Consider the following 17,342-nt stretch of genomic DNA (forward strand, 5'->3'; position numbering starts at 1 on the left):
CCCCCTAAAACTACTTTTGTCTTTTTAAAGAAATTCCAGGAAGGCCCCAGGTTACAGGCTTCCAGAGCTCGCTGAGCAAGTGCACGAGGGCCTCGGCAATGTCACTGTCAAGCAGAGCCCCATCACCGGAGGGAGCAGCGCAGTGCCCGTCAGGGAGGACGGCTGCTCTGGCCCTCAAGGCGGGGCACCTGCTCGGCACACAGCGGGGCACAGGGCTCTGCAAGGACAGACCTGTCCCCACTGTAACCACAAACCCACACCCCACTCTGCTAGGCGCCCACTCACCGGGGTCTGTCTCAGATACACCGGAACGAACCCCGCTCGCTTCCAGAACCTGCAAAGATGCCAAGAGAGCAGTCACTGCTGACAGACCAAGCTGGGAGCAGCTGACAGACGAAGCTGGGAAGGGCCAGGAGGGCAGGGAGTCGACGCACGTCAGACAAACACCCAGGCGCACAGCCCACAGAACTCTCATTCTCAGATACCAAGGACGGGGGCGGGGGGGGGGGGGGCGGGGGGGGGGTGGGGGGGGGCGGGAATGACACAGGCAAACCCTTACTTGAGGAGCCTGGGGGTCAAGCCATAGGACACACCCAGGTAATCCAGGCGCTCAACAGGCCTCTCATTCAGTTTGAGCAGCAAGGGAGGCAGGTCCTTCCGGGGAGTGACGACCTCTTCCAACAAGCTGACGGCCTGGAAGCAGGGGAACAGCCCACCGGCAGGGGAAGCAAGGTCAGTGACCTCCCTGAGCACTGCACTCCGGGCCTACTGAGCAGGAACAGCAGGACAGGCTGCCTGGTTCATTCCCAAGGTTCTCAAAATACAGGAGCACCAGTGAGTCCAGGGCTCATTCCTGAGCACACCGACCCCTGTAAGCATGAACTGCTCAGCAGGCAGAAGAACCACACGGTCTAGTCACGCCAGCAGGTTCCCAGACAGACAGGGAAAGGTCCCGGAGGTGGGGGCTGAAGGTCCAGGCCTGTCACTGGGAAGTGACAAACCTCTGAGCCTGACCATAAATATAACCCCTTCCCCACACCCCCAAGGGGCACACTGTGACATTCAAACGCGTGTGCAGAAAGCCTCCCAGTTCCGTGTTAAACACGCTCCCCAAGAAGGACAGACTCCGAGGCCGGGCCTAGGACTGAGACTGGGGAGGGATGGTTTGAAGCTGAACCTGATCAGCATCACCTGGGAGCTTGTTAAGACCACGTTACTGGGCCTCGCCCTAGCGTCTGACTCTAGAATTTGCATTTTTAACAAGTTTCCAGCTGATGCTAATGATGCTGATCTGAAGATCTCAACTGTTTGTCTCAAGCAAGCAGCGACTTCTCCAAAGCTCTCTGTACCTGCCACTACGCACAGGGCCCAGGCCACCAGCCTCGGTGATGCCCCTGCAGACCCAGGGAAGGTCCTCCAGGAACCAGTTCAGCCCAGAGCTGCTTACCTCGCTGCTGACGGTGTGAATTTCTTGCGCCGTCTCAATGACCTTCTCCTCCAGACAAGGGAATCTGCCTTCGTAGTACATCTGCAGCAGCTGCAGAGCTCGGCTGCCGTAGCCCATCTGTGAGCAAGCACGGGGGAAACGGCCAAGGAAGAGACGTTCTAGTCCAGCGCTCGCCAACCTTTTGGACCTCACGGACCACCGGTGGTCTACAGACCACCAGTTGGCGACCGCTGGTCTAGCCCAGTGGTCAGCAAACTCATCGATTGAAATTTCTTTTGAGAGCCAAATTTTTTAAACTTAAACTTCTTCTAACGCCACTTCTTCAAAATAGACTCGCCCAGGCCGTGGTATTTTGTGGAAGAGCCACACTCAAGGGGCCAAAGAGCTGCATGTGGCTCGCGAGCCGCAGTTTGCCGACCACGGGTCTAGCCCATCAAGAACAGCCCATTAGCCATCTGAGTGTGAGGAAGGCTGGCTGGGATTTCTGGTCCACAGATCAGCAAGCCCAAACCTTATGTCTCTCCAGCTAACGCCTCAATGGGGATTTAAGAGCGAGCACATACAATCATCCTGTCTGTCCGCCCCTGGCCCCTGGCCCCTGGCCCCTGGCCCCTGGTCCCTGGCCCCTGGCCCCTGGCCCCTGGCCCCTGGCCCCTGGCCCCTGGCCCCCGGCCGACACACTCCACAGCAGAGGAGAGCCTGAACTGCGTGCTCCTCAACCAAGTTCCCATTCACACAGCCATGTACGCCTGCCCTACCAAGCCCGCAGCACAGCTGCTGAGGATGGAGGATGGTTACCCCTTGATAATCCGGGTGAACAGCAATGCGAACCACCCTTCCACCAGAAAGGCCACCGAAGTCTGGATCTTGGAACTGTGTGGGAGACACAAGCCAGCAACTTAGCGACACAACACACCCTCCGACAGGGCCGGCTTCGCTCACACTGACAGGCCAGGGGGAGCGCCTCACCTGTTCTGACACTGTCCACGGAATCAGGTCTCCCGAAGCCTTCTTGCCTCGAGACAGGCTATTCAAGATGGACTGGCGAGAAATCTCTCCCTCCAGGCACACCTGCGGGGAAAGCAGGGCAGTGCAGACAGGAAGGCCGGCCCCGGTCCACAGCCCACGCTCAGAACAGCATCAACGTCCACCAGTCTCTAACGAGGCCAGCTGTTTCCACTCCAGGTCAGGCTTGACCCTGTAACTGACTCATCCATTTCCAATGGAAGCTCCATCACTATACCCGTGGGTGCCTGACACTGTCACTAACTAGACAGAGTTCTCCCTGGTGTGCGTGTGCACACACCCACTAAAACACAGCTCACGCAGCTCTGCACAGGAGAGTGCAAATTCACCGGGACTCAAGTACCGGCAGGAGGATGGTCAAACACGACATGGTACGTGCATATAATGAAATACAATGCAGCCTTTAACAAGTATACCAATTATAAATATCTGACACGCTGCAAGAAAAAAAAAAGGCAGATTACCAAGCACTATGATCCCATGTTTATGAACAGGAAAAACAATATGGAAACGCATAAACACATGCCAGGCATTAAAAACACCATTTTCCCCGATCAGTCTTCTAATTTTGTAAGTGCCACGTACTGCTTTCGTAACGAAGGAGGAAAACAAACAAGTTCTGTCCTAGGAGGAGCCAATGCTGACTTTCACCCGCCCAGGAACCGCAGGGCCTTGGGTTCTGTCCGTGGTGCTTGCTTTCGATGCACCCTCATCGCCTGCCTCGATGCACCCTCATCGCCTGCCTCGATACACCCACCAATCAACAGCTTCCACCGCGGTTACTGAGCCACTAACCCTCGACACCTAAGTGGTTCCCAGATTCACTGCTCCCAGGACACCTCCGTTTCTGTACCTGGATGACGGCAAGCACCTCGGGAAGGGCGTTCTGGGTGGGGGGCACGGGAGGCAAGAGGCAGAAGAGATGGTGAGCAGGCGCATCAGAGAGCATCTGGAGATCGTTGGGGGAGTTCTGTGGGCAAAACACAGGTCAGGGAGAACCGCTCCTCTGCGTGTCCTTTACTCGGGATCAACGACCTTCCCCGAGCCAGTGACCGGCCAAACCCGGCACAGTGCCCTCCGAGTGTCTTGGGCAGCCAGCCCGAGACCCTTGGAAATGACCCGAGTGGGACTCAGTCTCCAGTGTTTGCTGTCACCTCCCACGAGTGCGGAGGCTGCAGGGGGGCGAAGAACGGCTTCGTTGGCACTGTCAGTTTCTCAGCTGGGAAGGGAACTTCCTCCTGAGAGAGCCTGTCACCACTTCTAACACCACCTCTTCAGCCTTCCATTAAAGGGGGTTCATAGAAATGCTACCTACACACTCAAAAAACATCCTTTCCAATGTGCCCTTTAGTTTATATGACATTCAAATATCCCAACTTCCCACTCACTGCTCCTTAAAAATAGCCCAGAGTTATACAAGACGGATCTCAGGTCTAACAGCACCAGCAGGTTCCAAGTGCTATGTCATCTGAGCCTGTCAGCTTAGCAGACAGTCAAGAAACAGAAATACCCCTTCTTAAAATGGGCAATGCTTTCCACGTCTCCAGTTCAACAACAGTGGGCGATGCAACCCTCCAGCAAGGTCACTGGCCCTTGCCAAGCTCCGGACAGTTAAGTCCGGTGGAATGGTCACCTAAGCCACTCCACTGGGTAAGAGAAGATGTGAAAAGTCAGGTAAGAGGGGACGGTCGGGACGGAAGTTCACCCAAGGGCTGGCTGCAGCTACCTTGTAGTGAGAAGCCACGTAGAGGGCCATCAGCCGCTGCAGGAAAACTTCGGAGGCCTTGTGGTAGCAGAAGAGGGTGTCTCTGTTAACATAGTAGCTGGGACTGGAGTTAAGCAATCAAAACAAAGCAGAGAGAGCCCCAAACCGGACAGCCCACTTCCAAGGGTCACCTGGGAAGAGGAACCCCGTGTCCTGAGCAGAAACACATTTGGGAAGGAAAGCGGGAAACTGAGTGTTCCCTAGAGCAGCAGCCATGAAACAAAGGGCCGAAACCTGTGTAGTTCTCTCACCGCCCCCGCCCCTTCGCAGGGCAAAGGGCCCCGGGAGGATACAGCTCGCAGGCCTCTGGCAAGGGGCAGCCAGACACGATCCGAGTGATGTTGAGGCAGTCCAGGCACAGCAGGTCGTTCAGCCACTTCTCCACCGCATCCCCAGGGGCGTATCGGATCGACTCCTGCAGGGAAACCTCATGCAGCGTTCGCGCTGCTCCCCGAGAAACACACACACAGTGAGAAACAATTATTACATACGCTTTGTCTAAAAGAGCGGGCAAATGTTCTACTTTATCTTTGTCACAGCGTGCCCACGTAAATATGGCTGGAGAATGTGAACTGAGTGGTTTTATGCTTTTCTGGCGGGTGTGCAGCTTGCCATACACAGTCCCAAAGGCTCTCCCTAAGTCAATGCAGCCACGCCCCGAGATGGGGACAAACAAGGGCCCAGCCACCAGAAGGCCCGTCAGGCTCCCATCGGTCACTGGCTGGCCATGCCATGGAGAAAAGCGACTCCAGCCTTGGAGAGTGAGCCTGATGGTGGGAGGGTTTGGGACCACCCATGACATCATGAGGGGAAGGGCCCAGCGAGAGTGAAAAGGACCTGCTGTGCGCTGCAGGGCATTCGAGCTGCAGGTACCTGAGGCCAGCCTGGCCGTGGTCGTGGTCTTGTTCTCAGCCGTGGTGCTGATCTGGCTCTGGGCACTCTGCTGACGGAGCTGCTGGATTAGCTTGAGGGACAGTGACCGACCAGTGCCCTCGTAGCTAGGAGCAAAAGCAAAGGCCATCAGGCACAAGTCCCAAATCCCTTCTCTAGGGGGGAACAAGAACCCCTTTCCTCATCCTGCGGAAACAGCAGACTCCTGCTCCCCAAGGACGGCCCTGCTCACCTCTGAACTTCCTGGACAGCACAGAGCACCCAAGGAGACAGGGGCACAGTGGCTCGCCCGGAGCCACCTGGGCTCCAGTCCTAGCACGTCTACTTAGTACTCTGGGCAGAGAACTCAACCTCTGATAGCCTCGTCCTCACAAGGGGACTATTCCACACACCACACAGGACAGCGCTATGGACTAAATAAGGACTGAAAAGCTATGGAGTAAAGCCTTCAGCATAATGAAACCAAAGGACCGTTAAATGGTCAATTACTCAGAGCTGCTGTTAGAAGCAACAGCTTGAAGGAACGAACAGAGAACATCCAGTTTGGAAAAATCAAGATTAAACCCACCACCCAAGTAATTCTTCTAATTACTACTTTTACTGAAAAGGTGACATAAAACAACTTGGAAAAAATTGGGGGTGGGGAGGGAAATCATCTATAATCTGATCACGTGACCAGCACTTTTCAGTCCTATTTCCTCCTTGTCTTTGGTCTCAAGCACAAGTGACCAGAGGACAGACTGCTCAGCAGGCTTTCTTTCTTATTATTACATTCTGTAGTACTCATTATTATAATGCTTAGTACTGTGTATATACACCTACTTCCTCTTACTCAAATACCACTTTTAAAGAATGATAAAAAATTGGAATTGTGAAGTATTTTATTCACACTCTCCACTCCACACAGCAAAACTTCCTTACAAGAATTCCATTTACTTGTTTAAAAACAAAAACAAGAATAAACACAACTAAAAACTTTTGTGCTTCAAAGGACATTATAAAGAAAGTGACCAAAAAAACAACCACAGAATGAGAGAAAAATTCTGTAAATCATTTATCTTGTGTCTAGAACAGCCATGGGCAAACTACAGCCTGCGGGCCAGATCTGGCCCGTTCGGCTGTTCTATCAGGCCCGTGGAGCCGAAAGAGCGGAGGGTTCTCTTGCTCTCCCCTCCGCTCCTTTACTTTGAATTTATATTAGTTCACACAAACACTCCATCCATGCTTTTGTTCCGGCCCTCCAGTCCAGTTTAAGAACCCATTGTGGCCCTCGAGTCAAAAAGTTTGCCCACCCCTGGTCTAGAATATACTAGTATAAGAAACGCTTACAACTCAACTAAAAAACACAGTCCAATTAGAAGTGAGAAGAGGACCTGAATAGCTATTTCTTCAAAGAGATCCAAATGGCTAATAAGCGCCTAAGATGCCCCACATCACCAGCCACAGGAAATGCGCTGAAGACCCTATGAGACGCCTCTTCGCACTCACTAAGATGGCTATAATAAAAAAGACGTATAACAGATGCTGGCGAGGATATGGAAAAATTGGAACCTTCATACACTGCTGGTGAGAGTGTAAAATGGTACAGCTGCTTTGGAAAACAGTCTGGCAGTTCCTCAAATGGTTAAACAGAAAGTTACCATTTTACTCAGTAACTCCACCCCTGAGGTAGGTGCTCAGGAAAACTGAAAACATGTCCACACAAAAACCTGCACACCGACGTTCAGAGCAGCATTATTCCTCACAGCCAAAAGACAGAAACAGCCCAAGTGTCCATCAACAGATGAATGGAAAAACAAAATGTTTATAAACACACAATGGAATATGATTTGGCCATAAAAAGGAATGAAATACTGATACAAACCACACGGATGAACCTTAAAGCATTACGCTAAGTGAAAGAAGCCAGTCACAAAGACCACAGATTGTATGGTGCCATTTATAAGCCATGTCCAGAACAGGCAAATCTACAGAGACAAAAGGTAGATTCGTGGTTCCCTAGGGCTGGGGAAGGGGGAGGGAGGGTTGGAGGTTGACAGCTATAGGGCATGGGGTTTCTTTTTGGGCTAATGAAAATATTCTAATACTGACTGATAATGATTGCACAACTCTGTGAATACACTAAAAAACAACTGAATTACACACTTTAAATGGGTAAATTGTGTGGTATATAAATTATATCTCAACAAAGCTGTTATCAAAAAAAGTAAAGTCCACTTTACTTAAATATTTTCAGTGTAAGTAAAGCAGTCACAATAATCTATAATAGAATTATCTTTGCAAGATGTGACTAACATATCAAAATATTTCCAATGTTAAAGTTATGTATTTACTGACCTGGAAAATTCCATAGTTATGGAAAAAAGCAAATTAAAAACAACACGTAAACTATGTTTATGTTCTTGTTCAAATGAAAAGGTAAAATAAATGCACAGAAAATGTACACCAAAATTCTAACAGACGCCAGATGACCGCATCACTGGTATTTTTCTTTTTGCCTACCTGTTTTCCCTAAATTTTCTATAGCAAACATGAACTAAGTATTTCAACATTTTAAAAAAATCTCCTGAGCCATGAGAAGCCCACTGGCTTATGCTAATTGTGGTGACTTTAATAGCACGTTTTGATATAACTCTAAGGTATAAGGCATTGGTATTGCCATCCATGTACTCCTAAAAACTTGATCAGGCCTACAGACAGGAGGAGACACTCGCACCCGAGTTCTTCAGACTTGTGCGGCCCCTTTCATGTCGGGCCAGAGGTGAGCTACTGCTGATTACTGAGAGGTCAGCTCCCATTTGTAAGAGTCCTAGGAGACTGAGGCCGCCCCAAAGACTCTGACCTTGGGAACAGACTTACCCACCCCGGCCACATTCGTTACAGGCCACTAATACGCAAGAACCTACAACAAGAGCGATGGCTACACCCCAAGGTGCCTTACCCGTTGATGGTGGATGCCATGAACACAAGGTAGGGGCCCAGGAGGCTTTTCACTAGTGGGAGAGGGATGGCAGCAGCTTCATCAATCACAACAAGTTCAGCCTGGCCCAGTTTCACGGCGTCTGCAGGATGTATATACTGGGGGAAAGACACATTTATGTCATTAGCTTGGCCACCTGGTGTCCCAGCGGTGGTCACTGGTGAGGCATCATGAAGACCTCTCTTTCCTCCCTCCCCCTCCCACTCCTTTCTTTCATTCCTCCTTCCCACGTTTCCTTGGCCAGGCAAAAATGTACTGGGCTTGGAATCAGACACCTGGGTTCAAACAGTTCAACGCCCAATTGTGTGGCCCTAGACGGGCCACTTACTCACAGACAGCCCGATTCTCCCCTGCAAAATGGAGGAGATACCTATCTGATGGCTGCTTGAGAGGAAAATCAGGTAAATCTGTACAAGTCCTTGCACGGTGCCTGGCCTCGTGTGGTAGGTGGCGCCTCCCTTTCCTGTCTCTTCTGTCTTCTCATGCTTCCCCAAAGCCTCTCTCTGGTCAGTGAGCTAGAGGCACAGCTTGGCCCTAGCAGTGGCCAATGGAAGGATGTTGATTTCTCGAGCGCCCACTGTGTGCTGGGTACCGTGCACCAGGCTGATATCATCATCATAAAGGCCCTGTCTCCTTGCACTAGCAGGATACTTCTAAGACTTATCCCGTCTTCACACACACACACACCTTCACACGTTTATTTATATTATTAGCTTGGCCACCTAATGCCACAAACTTGCCATAAGCTTCAACTCCTTCCTTCAGTCTCATCAGGGTTTCCTGCTATTTTTAGTTTACAAAATGGCATAAGGAGAGAAACCTGCATAACCAATTAGCATAAACAAAGGCACTCAGCAGCACTGGTGATCAGGGCAATGCTGAAGACAACAGGAGATCCCATTCCACACGCACAGGTAAACTTAAGCAGCTGTAAACACCCAGTGTTTGTGAGGACTTGGGGAAACAAAAACTAAAAAAAAAATCTTGGTGCCCTAGCCCAGTGGTCGGCAAACTCATTAGTCAACAAAGCCAAATATCAACAGTACAACGATTGAAATTTCTTTTGAGAGCCAAATTTTTTAAACTTCTTCTAACGCCACTTCTTCAAAATAGACTCGCCCAGGCCGTATTTTGTGGAAGAGCCACACTCAAGGGGCCAAAGAGCCTCATGTGACAGTTTGCCGACCACGGCCCTAGCTGGTTTGGCTCAGTGGATAGAGAGGCCTGCGGACTAAAGGGTCCCAGGTTCAATTCCCATCAAGGGCACATGCCCAGGTTGCAGGCTCGATCCCCGGTGGGGGGTGTGCAGGAGGCAACCGATCAATGATTCTCTCTCATCATTGATGTTTCTCTCTCTGCCTTCCCTTCCTCTCTGAAATCAATAAAAAAAATATTTTCTTAACAAGCCTGGTAAAGAAGAATTTGGCAAAACCCAAGAAAGCTGGAAAGCTACATATCCCTTAAAACCCAACAATTCCACTTGTAGAAACATAAATAAACTGCAGTGTATACACACAGTGCTTAACATCAACCAGATCTACAAGCTTCGATCTAGACAAATCTTAAAAACAAATGTTGAGTAAAAAAAGGCAAGCTGAAAAAGGACAAGTATAGCATGTTACCATTTATGGATACATAATTATGTAGTAAAGTATAAACACATGAATTGAAAGGAAACACACCAATCTCAGAATAGAGTTACTATGGGGCGAGACAGAAGGGAATGGGAGGGGGAGGGGTACAAGAGGGATGTCAACTATGTCTGTGATGTTTTAGATCTTAAAACAAAAATATAAATGGCTTTTAAAACATGAAACAAACTCAGCAAACAGGAAAACGTCAACATTTCTTAAGCCTGATTGCCAGGCATCTGAGTGTTACGTTGGTCTCTGTTTTTCTGTACGTCTGAGGTATTTCATTACAAGTAACATTCCGTAACTGCTTTGCTCGAAGTTGATGGGTCAGGGAGGCAGTGACCCCACTCATTTCTAATAGCAGGATACACATCCCCAACAGGGCCCCATGTCTTGGATTCTTAAAGGCAGAAAGCAGTCCCCCAGAGGAGGCATAGCAGACTTTAATCTAATATTCTCCGTGGGTTGGTTTTTTGTTTTTTGGTTTTGTTTTGTTTGTTTGTTTTTCCAATTTCTAGCACAAAGGAGAAGGCCTCAAAGGGATGGAAATGGAGCCTCATAAAATCAAGTCACCAATTCTGTGTTTAAACTCCAGTCTGGAGACAAAGGTCTCTGGTAACGCAAGAGGGTCTTTGATTAAAAATCCAAGGACCAGCAAGGGCTGAGCCAGGGCATTTCAGGGAAAGGTTTTCCTTCTTTGGTTTGTGTATTTTTCTTCAGTTTTAACAGGTCTCTGCATTTTCATTGCCTGCAGCCTGTTCTCCACCCCAACATCAGTCTTTCCTCCTCTCAGCTGAATCAGGCAAAATGGGAAGAAATGTACAGAATGAGGATTCTAGAAAGAGACCTTCTAAGAAAAAATTAAGGTCCTTAGGTAAAAGGCAGAAACACTTAACATCATTTATAATCTGGACTCTGATAAAAAGGCATGCCAGCCTAGCTGGTTTGGCTCAGTGGATAGAGCGTTGGCCTGCGGACTGAAGGGTCCCAGGTTCAATTCCGGCCAAGGGCACATGCCTGGGTTGCGGGCTTGATTCCCAGTAGGGGGTGTGCAAGAGGCAGCCAATCAATGATTCTCTCTCATCATTGATGTTTCTATCTCCCTCTCCCTTCCTCTCTAAAATCAGTAAAATATATTTTTTAAAAAAAAATGCATGCCTCCTTCACAGGCATAGCTCCCTAACAGGCAGAAAGGTCAAGGGCATACACTGCCAAGTTTGCCTGCCCGCTTCCCACCCACCCAGCCCCAGCGATAACCAAAGAACCTCCTCCACCAGGGGCCTGTGGGCCTCCATCCCTTCTGCAAGCCAGTCACACTGATGCTTCTCTACAATTTAACAAAACTGCGGCCTTCAGACAAGTGCCGACCATTCAGGCTTGCAAAGCCCTGGAGATTTATACAGCTTTCAGTGAAACAGTTTAAAAGGGAAAACAGGCCACTCACTAAGACTCAGAGTCCATTTTTGCAGTTCTTTTTCTTTGAAATGGTGAGGTTAGTATTCATTACTGATGCACCATTTCAAAAACTGCTGTAACTAAGCACAATTAGAACTGTTGTCAGAACAACTGTACTTCTTTTAGCAGATTAGCATACTCTCAATCCCACTTACTCAATTTTCATGGGTCAAAACTGCAACTTTCCAATCTGGCTACATACATATGTTAGTTTGTTTGAATGTTTTTCTTTAGAAGAGGCTGAAAATCTGGAACAGGTTTACCCTAAAACAACAACCGTCTAGAAGACATGCGATTACACAGGACATAAAGTGACTATGCCAGAAAACACCTTGGAGCCACTGAACACCAGCAGGACACTCCCCCACACAGAAGAGTTGGGGAGCGAGCCTCACCTGAACGGTCTGCCTGTGTTCTCGGAATACATTCACTCTGATCACTGCTTTGTTGAATTCGGGATTTAAAGATTGAATAATCTCATAATCCAGATGCTCCTGATGGGGAACAGGGAAACCAGTGACAAGCGTCAGAAACAAGCTTTAGAAATGGAATAGTAAGAAAGCAAGCAAGCATTCTAAAGACTTCCCCTGGATTTAAACTCAGCACTCAACCAAAAGTAACTCTTATCCTGACTTCCTACCTGATATTGTAGTGCATCAAATCCTTTAAATACAAACTCAAACAGAGTGTGGAGGTTATCAGGGCTTGGGGAGGTAACAAAGATATTGGAGTACCTATTGAACAAAAGAAGAAGACATTTAAATAATTAAGAAATCTAAGAACTGTTTAGGGAACTTAAGAAAAAAAGAACACATTTTTGTTTGCCCAAGTCACACAGGTAATAACCAAACAATGATTATTTGGGTTGGGGAGTGGTGGGGGGGGGTGGCGGTGAGAATCAGGAGGATAAGTAAAGCAACTCCAGACAGGTATTTTTTCCTCCCAAATGAAGGAAAGCACTAACATCTTGAAGGCAGCATGTCCTGCAATTAGCTACCGACATGTGAAAACGCACTAAGGGGCGCTGTGGGGACCACCCCTCAGAGTGCAGAGCCGGCACTCTGCTCCCGGTCCTGTGCCACCACATTGACCACTAGCTGTGCTGAGAGCGTTGCAAACTGTGAGGCCAGAGAGCTGCACCGGCACTCAGGCCGAGGCCGCAGCACACCTAAGGGTGTCCTGTGGCTGTACAGGTGCTCACAACTAAGGGGCCGGCTGGTACCCTGGGAGCAGCAAGAGGAACAAAGGACTCGGAGCTGAGTTCAGCCCAGGGCTGCTGGCTCTGACTTGCTCAGGATCTGAGCAGTCACTGGGACGTTCCTCCATCTATACAATGCTCAGAGCTACTGGGAGCACCACGGAAGATGGTGCATATCGGAGAACACCGTCTCCTAGGTCCACTGCTTATGTCTGTGAAGTCGGAAGCAGGTACTCTGCTGGCCGCTGCATGAATCTCCCACTCAGGGCAAAAGACAGAAGTAACATCACATGCAAGGCAGCTCCTCAGAAGCAAACAAGATCTTCTATTGATCAAAATTATTAAAACGTCAAACTTGTACTTTTCTCAGTCAGCAAAGCTGATCATACACATTCTCATATCCTGGGAATTTTAGTTTCTCACCAGCATTACTTTGCTTTTGTATTTGCTCAACTTTGAAGTGACCACAGAGGCCCTGGAGTGTGTCTGTGTCTGCCTGCACATGTGTGTTCGCACCTCTAAGAGTCGGGGAATGTGCTGCTGTTTCTAGACAGCAACCCAACCCCCAGAGAAATCACCAGGAGCCTGCTCAGCCCCAGAACAGCCTCCCAGCCCGCTGAGCCCTACCTAATCCACACACTGCTCCCCCGGAGCCCAGAGTTCCTAACGATGGGGACTCGGGCCCCCTTACCCAAAAGCCACTGCCCCAGCAATAGCCAAACCCAGGGCTGCAGATTTTCCCCTTCCTCGGGCAGCCGTGAGTGCAACGGTACTCCTCAGGGTCTTTTCAGAGATCCCCTCGATGAATTTCAGGACAGCTTTGGCCTGTGGAAAGACATGCATTAGGTGAGCTCTGAGAAAGGCTGAGTTCCAGCCATCTACCCCCATCCCCTGGAGAATCAGGCTGATGCCAAGGCCAAATAAAAGGGGGCAGTTCTCACAGGCCTGAACTGTTCTTGGGGTACGGGGGCAAAGTAATCCTGGACTTCTGTTGTGAACCCAAACAAGACAGAACAGCCCTGCTGAGTCTGAGCAAGAGAAAACGCCTTCCCCGGGGAGGATCCAAGCTTTGACGTGGCGTGTTGCTTTCTGCACGTTACAGTTACCCCTCTGTGCTATGTATTCTGGGACAGGGGACGTCTGAATGCCACTCACCTGGTCTAGGGTCCTGCAGCAGTCCACCAACACGCCCACAGGCTGCGTGTCCTGCAAGCTCTCCTTCAGCTCCTTCAGCTCCAGATCAGAAGGACCGAGACTCTCATCCTAGCAGAGGAGAGAAGGTTTGCCACTGCCACGGGAGAGGTCCACAGGCAAGGCAGCCTCCCCAGATCCTTGGACCCAGGCCTACTCACCGGGGCCTGGGGCGGGAGGGCCTCAATGCTGGCCGCGTGGGAGGAGATGGGCAGGATGTTGAGCTGGTCATCAATGACGAGACACTTCTTACAGGAGGCCAGAGAAAGAATAAACCTGAGGAGCAGAACCGCCACCGTGAGGTGTGGGGGTGAGGACAACGTCTGCACAGCAAAGTGTGGCTCATCGTTGGCCCCACGTCTCTGGGAAGCCAGAGAAAGTCAAAGCCCAGTCGGAGAGCAATGGGAGGACAGCTCCACTCCAGGGCACCTGAACAGACTTCTTTTTTTTTTCCTAATTGGTTTTTGGAGAGGGAGAGAGATAAACATCCATCAGCTGCCCCTGCATGCCCCCGGGGATTGAGCCTGCAACCTGGCCATGTACCCGGCTGGGATCAACTGACAACCCTTCGGCCCAACCCACTGAGCAACACCAGCCAGGGCCTGAACAGGCTTCATGCAGCAGAGAAAGCCGAGAACTCTCGAGAGACTGCTTACAAGCATTCCTCTGTGCACAGCTGCCACTGTTCCCTGTGCCATTTGGCCCTTCCCACATCCCCCTTACCCTTTAGCACTATGGTGTCTCAGGGCTCCCTTAAATGGGGACCTCCAGGGGCGGGTGGCGGGGGCAAAAAAAAAAAAAAAAAAATGGGGACCTCCAAACCCACCCCCTATGTGCTCACCACTCACACAGAGAAACATGCACAAATGGATTTACCTGCTGCCACAGGAAGAAAAAATAAAGGAAAGGGAAGATAGGAAAGCTCCCTTAAGAAACAGAACATAAACATTCTTGCCGAAACCGGTTTGGCTCAGTGGATAGAGCGTCGGCCTGCGGACTGAAAGGTCCCGGGTTCGATTCCGGTCAAGGGCACGTAACTTGGTTGCGGGCACATCCCCAGTAGGGGGTGTGCAGGAGGCAGCTGATCGATGTTTCTCTCTCATCGATGTTTCTAACTCTCTATCCCTCTCCTTTCTTCTCTGTAAAAAATCAATAAAATATATTTAAAAAAAAAAAAAAAAACATTCTTGCATGTAGGAAAACATGTGTTTGGCTATGAACTTGAAACTCTCCCACAGATGCAAGAAGGCCTCACGCGCTGCGTTCACAGGCTTCGGGGAGCACAGCGTGACTTCCTGTCCTGCTCCTGGGAGTTAGTCTCAGAGAGGCCCCAGGGCTCAAGGCCAGGATTGCGCACCCTCAGCACCACTGACATTTTAGACCAGATCGTTCTTCGTTGCCCTGTGGCTTTTAAGCTGTTTAGCAGATCCCTGGCCTCTACCCACTAGATACCAGTAGCACCCTCTACTACACCCCTCCCGCAAGACGTGATAATCGAAATGGCTCCAGGCATTGCCAAATCCCCGGCCCAAACGGCTGCGGCTGAGAACTACTGCTCGGGGCCACCGCTTCTCAAGGTGCTTCACGGGCTGCTAACTGGTGTTCCCCGAAAAAGGGCCCTGTGGCCAAATAAACGTGGGGAAGCATCCGTTCCACAGGCCCCTGCTGCTGCAGGACTTCCCGAGGCTACAACAGGCTAACGTGACTCTTCGTAAAGGAGAAGCAGTGCCAGCATTCCCCAGACATACTGGGCCACAAAACCCTTTTGTCAGAAGGTCCCCCTTAAAACACTAGTGTTCACCTGGCCGGTTTGGCTCAGTGGATAGAGCCTCAGCCTGTCCCGGACTCGATTCTGGTCAAGGGCACATGCCCCGGTTGCGGGCTCGATCCCCAGTTGGGGGCGTGCAGAAGGCAGCCAATCAATGATTCTCTTTCATCATTGATGTTTCTAACACTCTCTCCCTCTCCCTTCCTCTCTGAAATCAATAAAAATTTTTTAAAAAAATGAAAACACTAGTGTTCTGCAAAACGCATTTCAGGAAACAGTGACCCAGACAAATCACCCCTTTGACAGATGAGTTAGCTGAGAGCCGGAGAGGGAGCGGGAGAGGGACTGGGTGAGGGCCGGGAGCGAGACAGAATCCAGGCCTCCTGGCCCAGCTTCCCACTCGCTTGCACTGCTTTCTGTTAGTTTCACAGCTGCTGCTGTCCAAGGTCTCACCATATGGGCTCCGGTACTACCACCCCTAAGACAGAAGCCCAACTCTCAGTTGGGTCCAAGATAAAACATCCCTCCCACGCTGGCTCCCCACAATAAAGGCCTGAGAAATATGCCACTGACCTACCTCTCATTAAATCTTCCCACCACGTCCTGATGAGCCTCAGTCCTGTATCTGGAATGCACGTCCTAGAAGAGAAGATCTTTAACAAAGGCATCCACAGAGGGCCGAGGCGCAGGGTCCACAGGGGAAGAAGTTCCATGGAGCAGCCCTGGGAGAAAGGAGGCGCCAGCGATGCTGCTGGAAACCAAACCCACTTCTCCATAACCCGCTGCGCTGAACTGGCCAAACGCTCTCTGCTGGAACTGGGATCAGACACCAAGCGCCATGCTCCTTATTCCAACAAAATGCCCCTCACCTCATCTCCGACTTTGTCCACATTTTATCCAGCATCAAAAAATGTATCCATTCGTTCACTAAAAAAATATACATACCAACAACGCCAGCCATGGCAGACATGCTGGGCACACGCTGGTGTTTAGAAAGCATGACCTCTGTTCTCCTGGAGCTTACAGCCCCGTGATTAGAGGGAGACAAGTGAGCAAACAGATACAAGATTTGGCAAACGCTGCAAATGAGCAAGCAGGGTGCAATGATAGCAGAAGGGGGCGGGGGAGACTACTTAATGGGGTAGTAAGGGAAGGGCCTCTGAGGTGATAAGCAGGCAGCCAAGTGAGAGAGGGAGGAAGAACAAACCAACTGCTATGGGCACAGAGTCACTTGTTCATGCACAAATATTTAATGAGTGCTTACTAAAGACCAGGCCCTCTTCCAGGGAGAAAACGAAGGCCCTGCTCTTATGCAGTTTAAAGACTAGCACAGGAGCTGTAAAATGCTTTAAAGCAGTGGTCGGCAAACTTCGGCTCGCGAGCCGCGGTTTGTCACTCTGTTGACTGAGTTTGCCAACCACTGCTTTAAAGAGAAAGAATGCAGGTTAAAGGAGTGACTGACAAAACCCCCTATTCTCAACAGGCTGTGAGAAGAGACCACACTGAGGAGGTGATACTCGAGCAGGGAGCTGAAGGAAGTGAGGAAGTGGGCCATGCAGACACTCGCCTGGGAACAGCAAGTGCGAAGGCCAGGAGTGAGAGTGTGCTGGGCATGTCTGAGGACTTCCAAGGAGGCCAGAGGGGCGATAGTGACAAGTAAGGGAGGAGGAGTGGTGACAGGAAGCAGGTACTAAGATTTGAGCAAAGGCCATTTCACCGGATGGATGCAGCTCACAAAACCCTGAGGCCAATCCTACACCATTTCCGAACAGCTGGGCAGTGGACAGGACTCCAAACCTGCTGCTCGGAACACCACGTGGCATCCGATGAGACGTATCCCCCCTCCTGACCATGTCCTGTGCTTTGGGAGTAAAGTACCCCTCCCAGAGTCAAAGTTCTTGTTAGCGTGGGAGAGAAAATGGTCCTTCATTCTCCGTTAGGATAAGGGCCAGTGAAGAACTCTGTGCACAGGCCCCTTTTTTGCAAT

At 50.2% G+C, this 17,342-nt stretch overlaps 1 protein-coding gene across 1 annotated transcript in view; it reads right to left on the reverse strand.

The window, feature by feature from the left end:
* NAT10 (N-acetyltransferase 10) overlaps positions 1–17,342 on the reverse strand; it is a 33,867-nt gene that overhangs the window by 8,298 nt on the left and 8,227 nt on the right. The window contains exons 6-21 of the mRNA XM_080688018.1: positions 15,933–15,994; positions 13,749–13,863; positions 13,552–13,659; positions 13,088–13,221; positions 11,839–11,932; positions 11,594–11,692; positions 8,071–8,207; positions 5,112–5,236; positions 4,532–4,682; positions 4,200–4,296; positions 3,327–3,443; positions 2,417–2,518; positions 2,246–2,320; positions 1,448–1,564; positions 560–693; positions 286–334 (exon numbers count right to left, since the gene is read on the reverse strand). Coding sequence (XP_080544144.1) covers positions 286–334; positions 560–693; positions 1,448–1,564; positions 2,246–2,320; positions 2,417–2,518; positions 3,327–3,443; positions 4,200–4,296; positions 4,532–4,682; positions 5,112–5,236; positions 8,071–8,207; positions 11,594–11,692; positions 11,839–11,932; positions 13,088–13,221; positions 13,552–13,659; positions 13,749–13,863; positions 15,933–15,994 — 1,716 coding nt within the window. The remainder of the gene's footprint in view (positions 1–285; positions 335–559; positions 694–1,447; positions 1,565–2,245; positions 2,321–2,416; positions 2,519–3,326; positions 3,444–4,199; positions 4,297–4,531; positions 4,683–5,111; positions 5,237–8,070; positions 8,208–11,593; positions 11,693–11,838; positions 11,933–13,087; positions 13,222–13,551; positions 13,660–13,748; positions 13,864–15,932; positions 15,995–17,342) is intronic.

This window comes from Plecotus auritus, assembly GCF_963455305.1.
Source record: "Plecotus auritus genome assembly, chromosome: 9".
NCBI classification, from domain to species: domain Eukaryota; kingdom Metazoa; phylum Chordata; class Mammalia; order Chiroptera; family Vespertilionidae; genus Plecotus; species Plecotus auritus.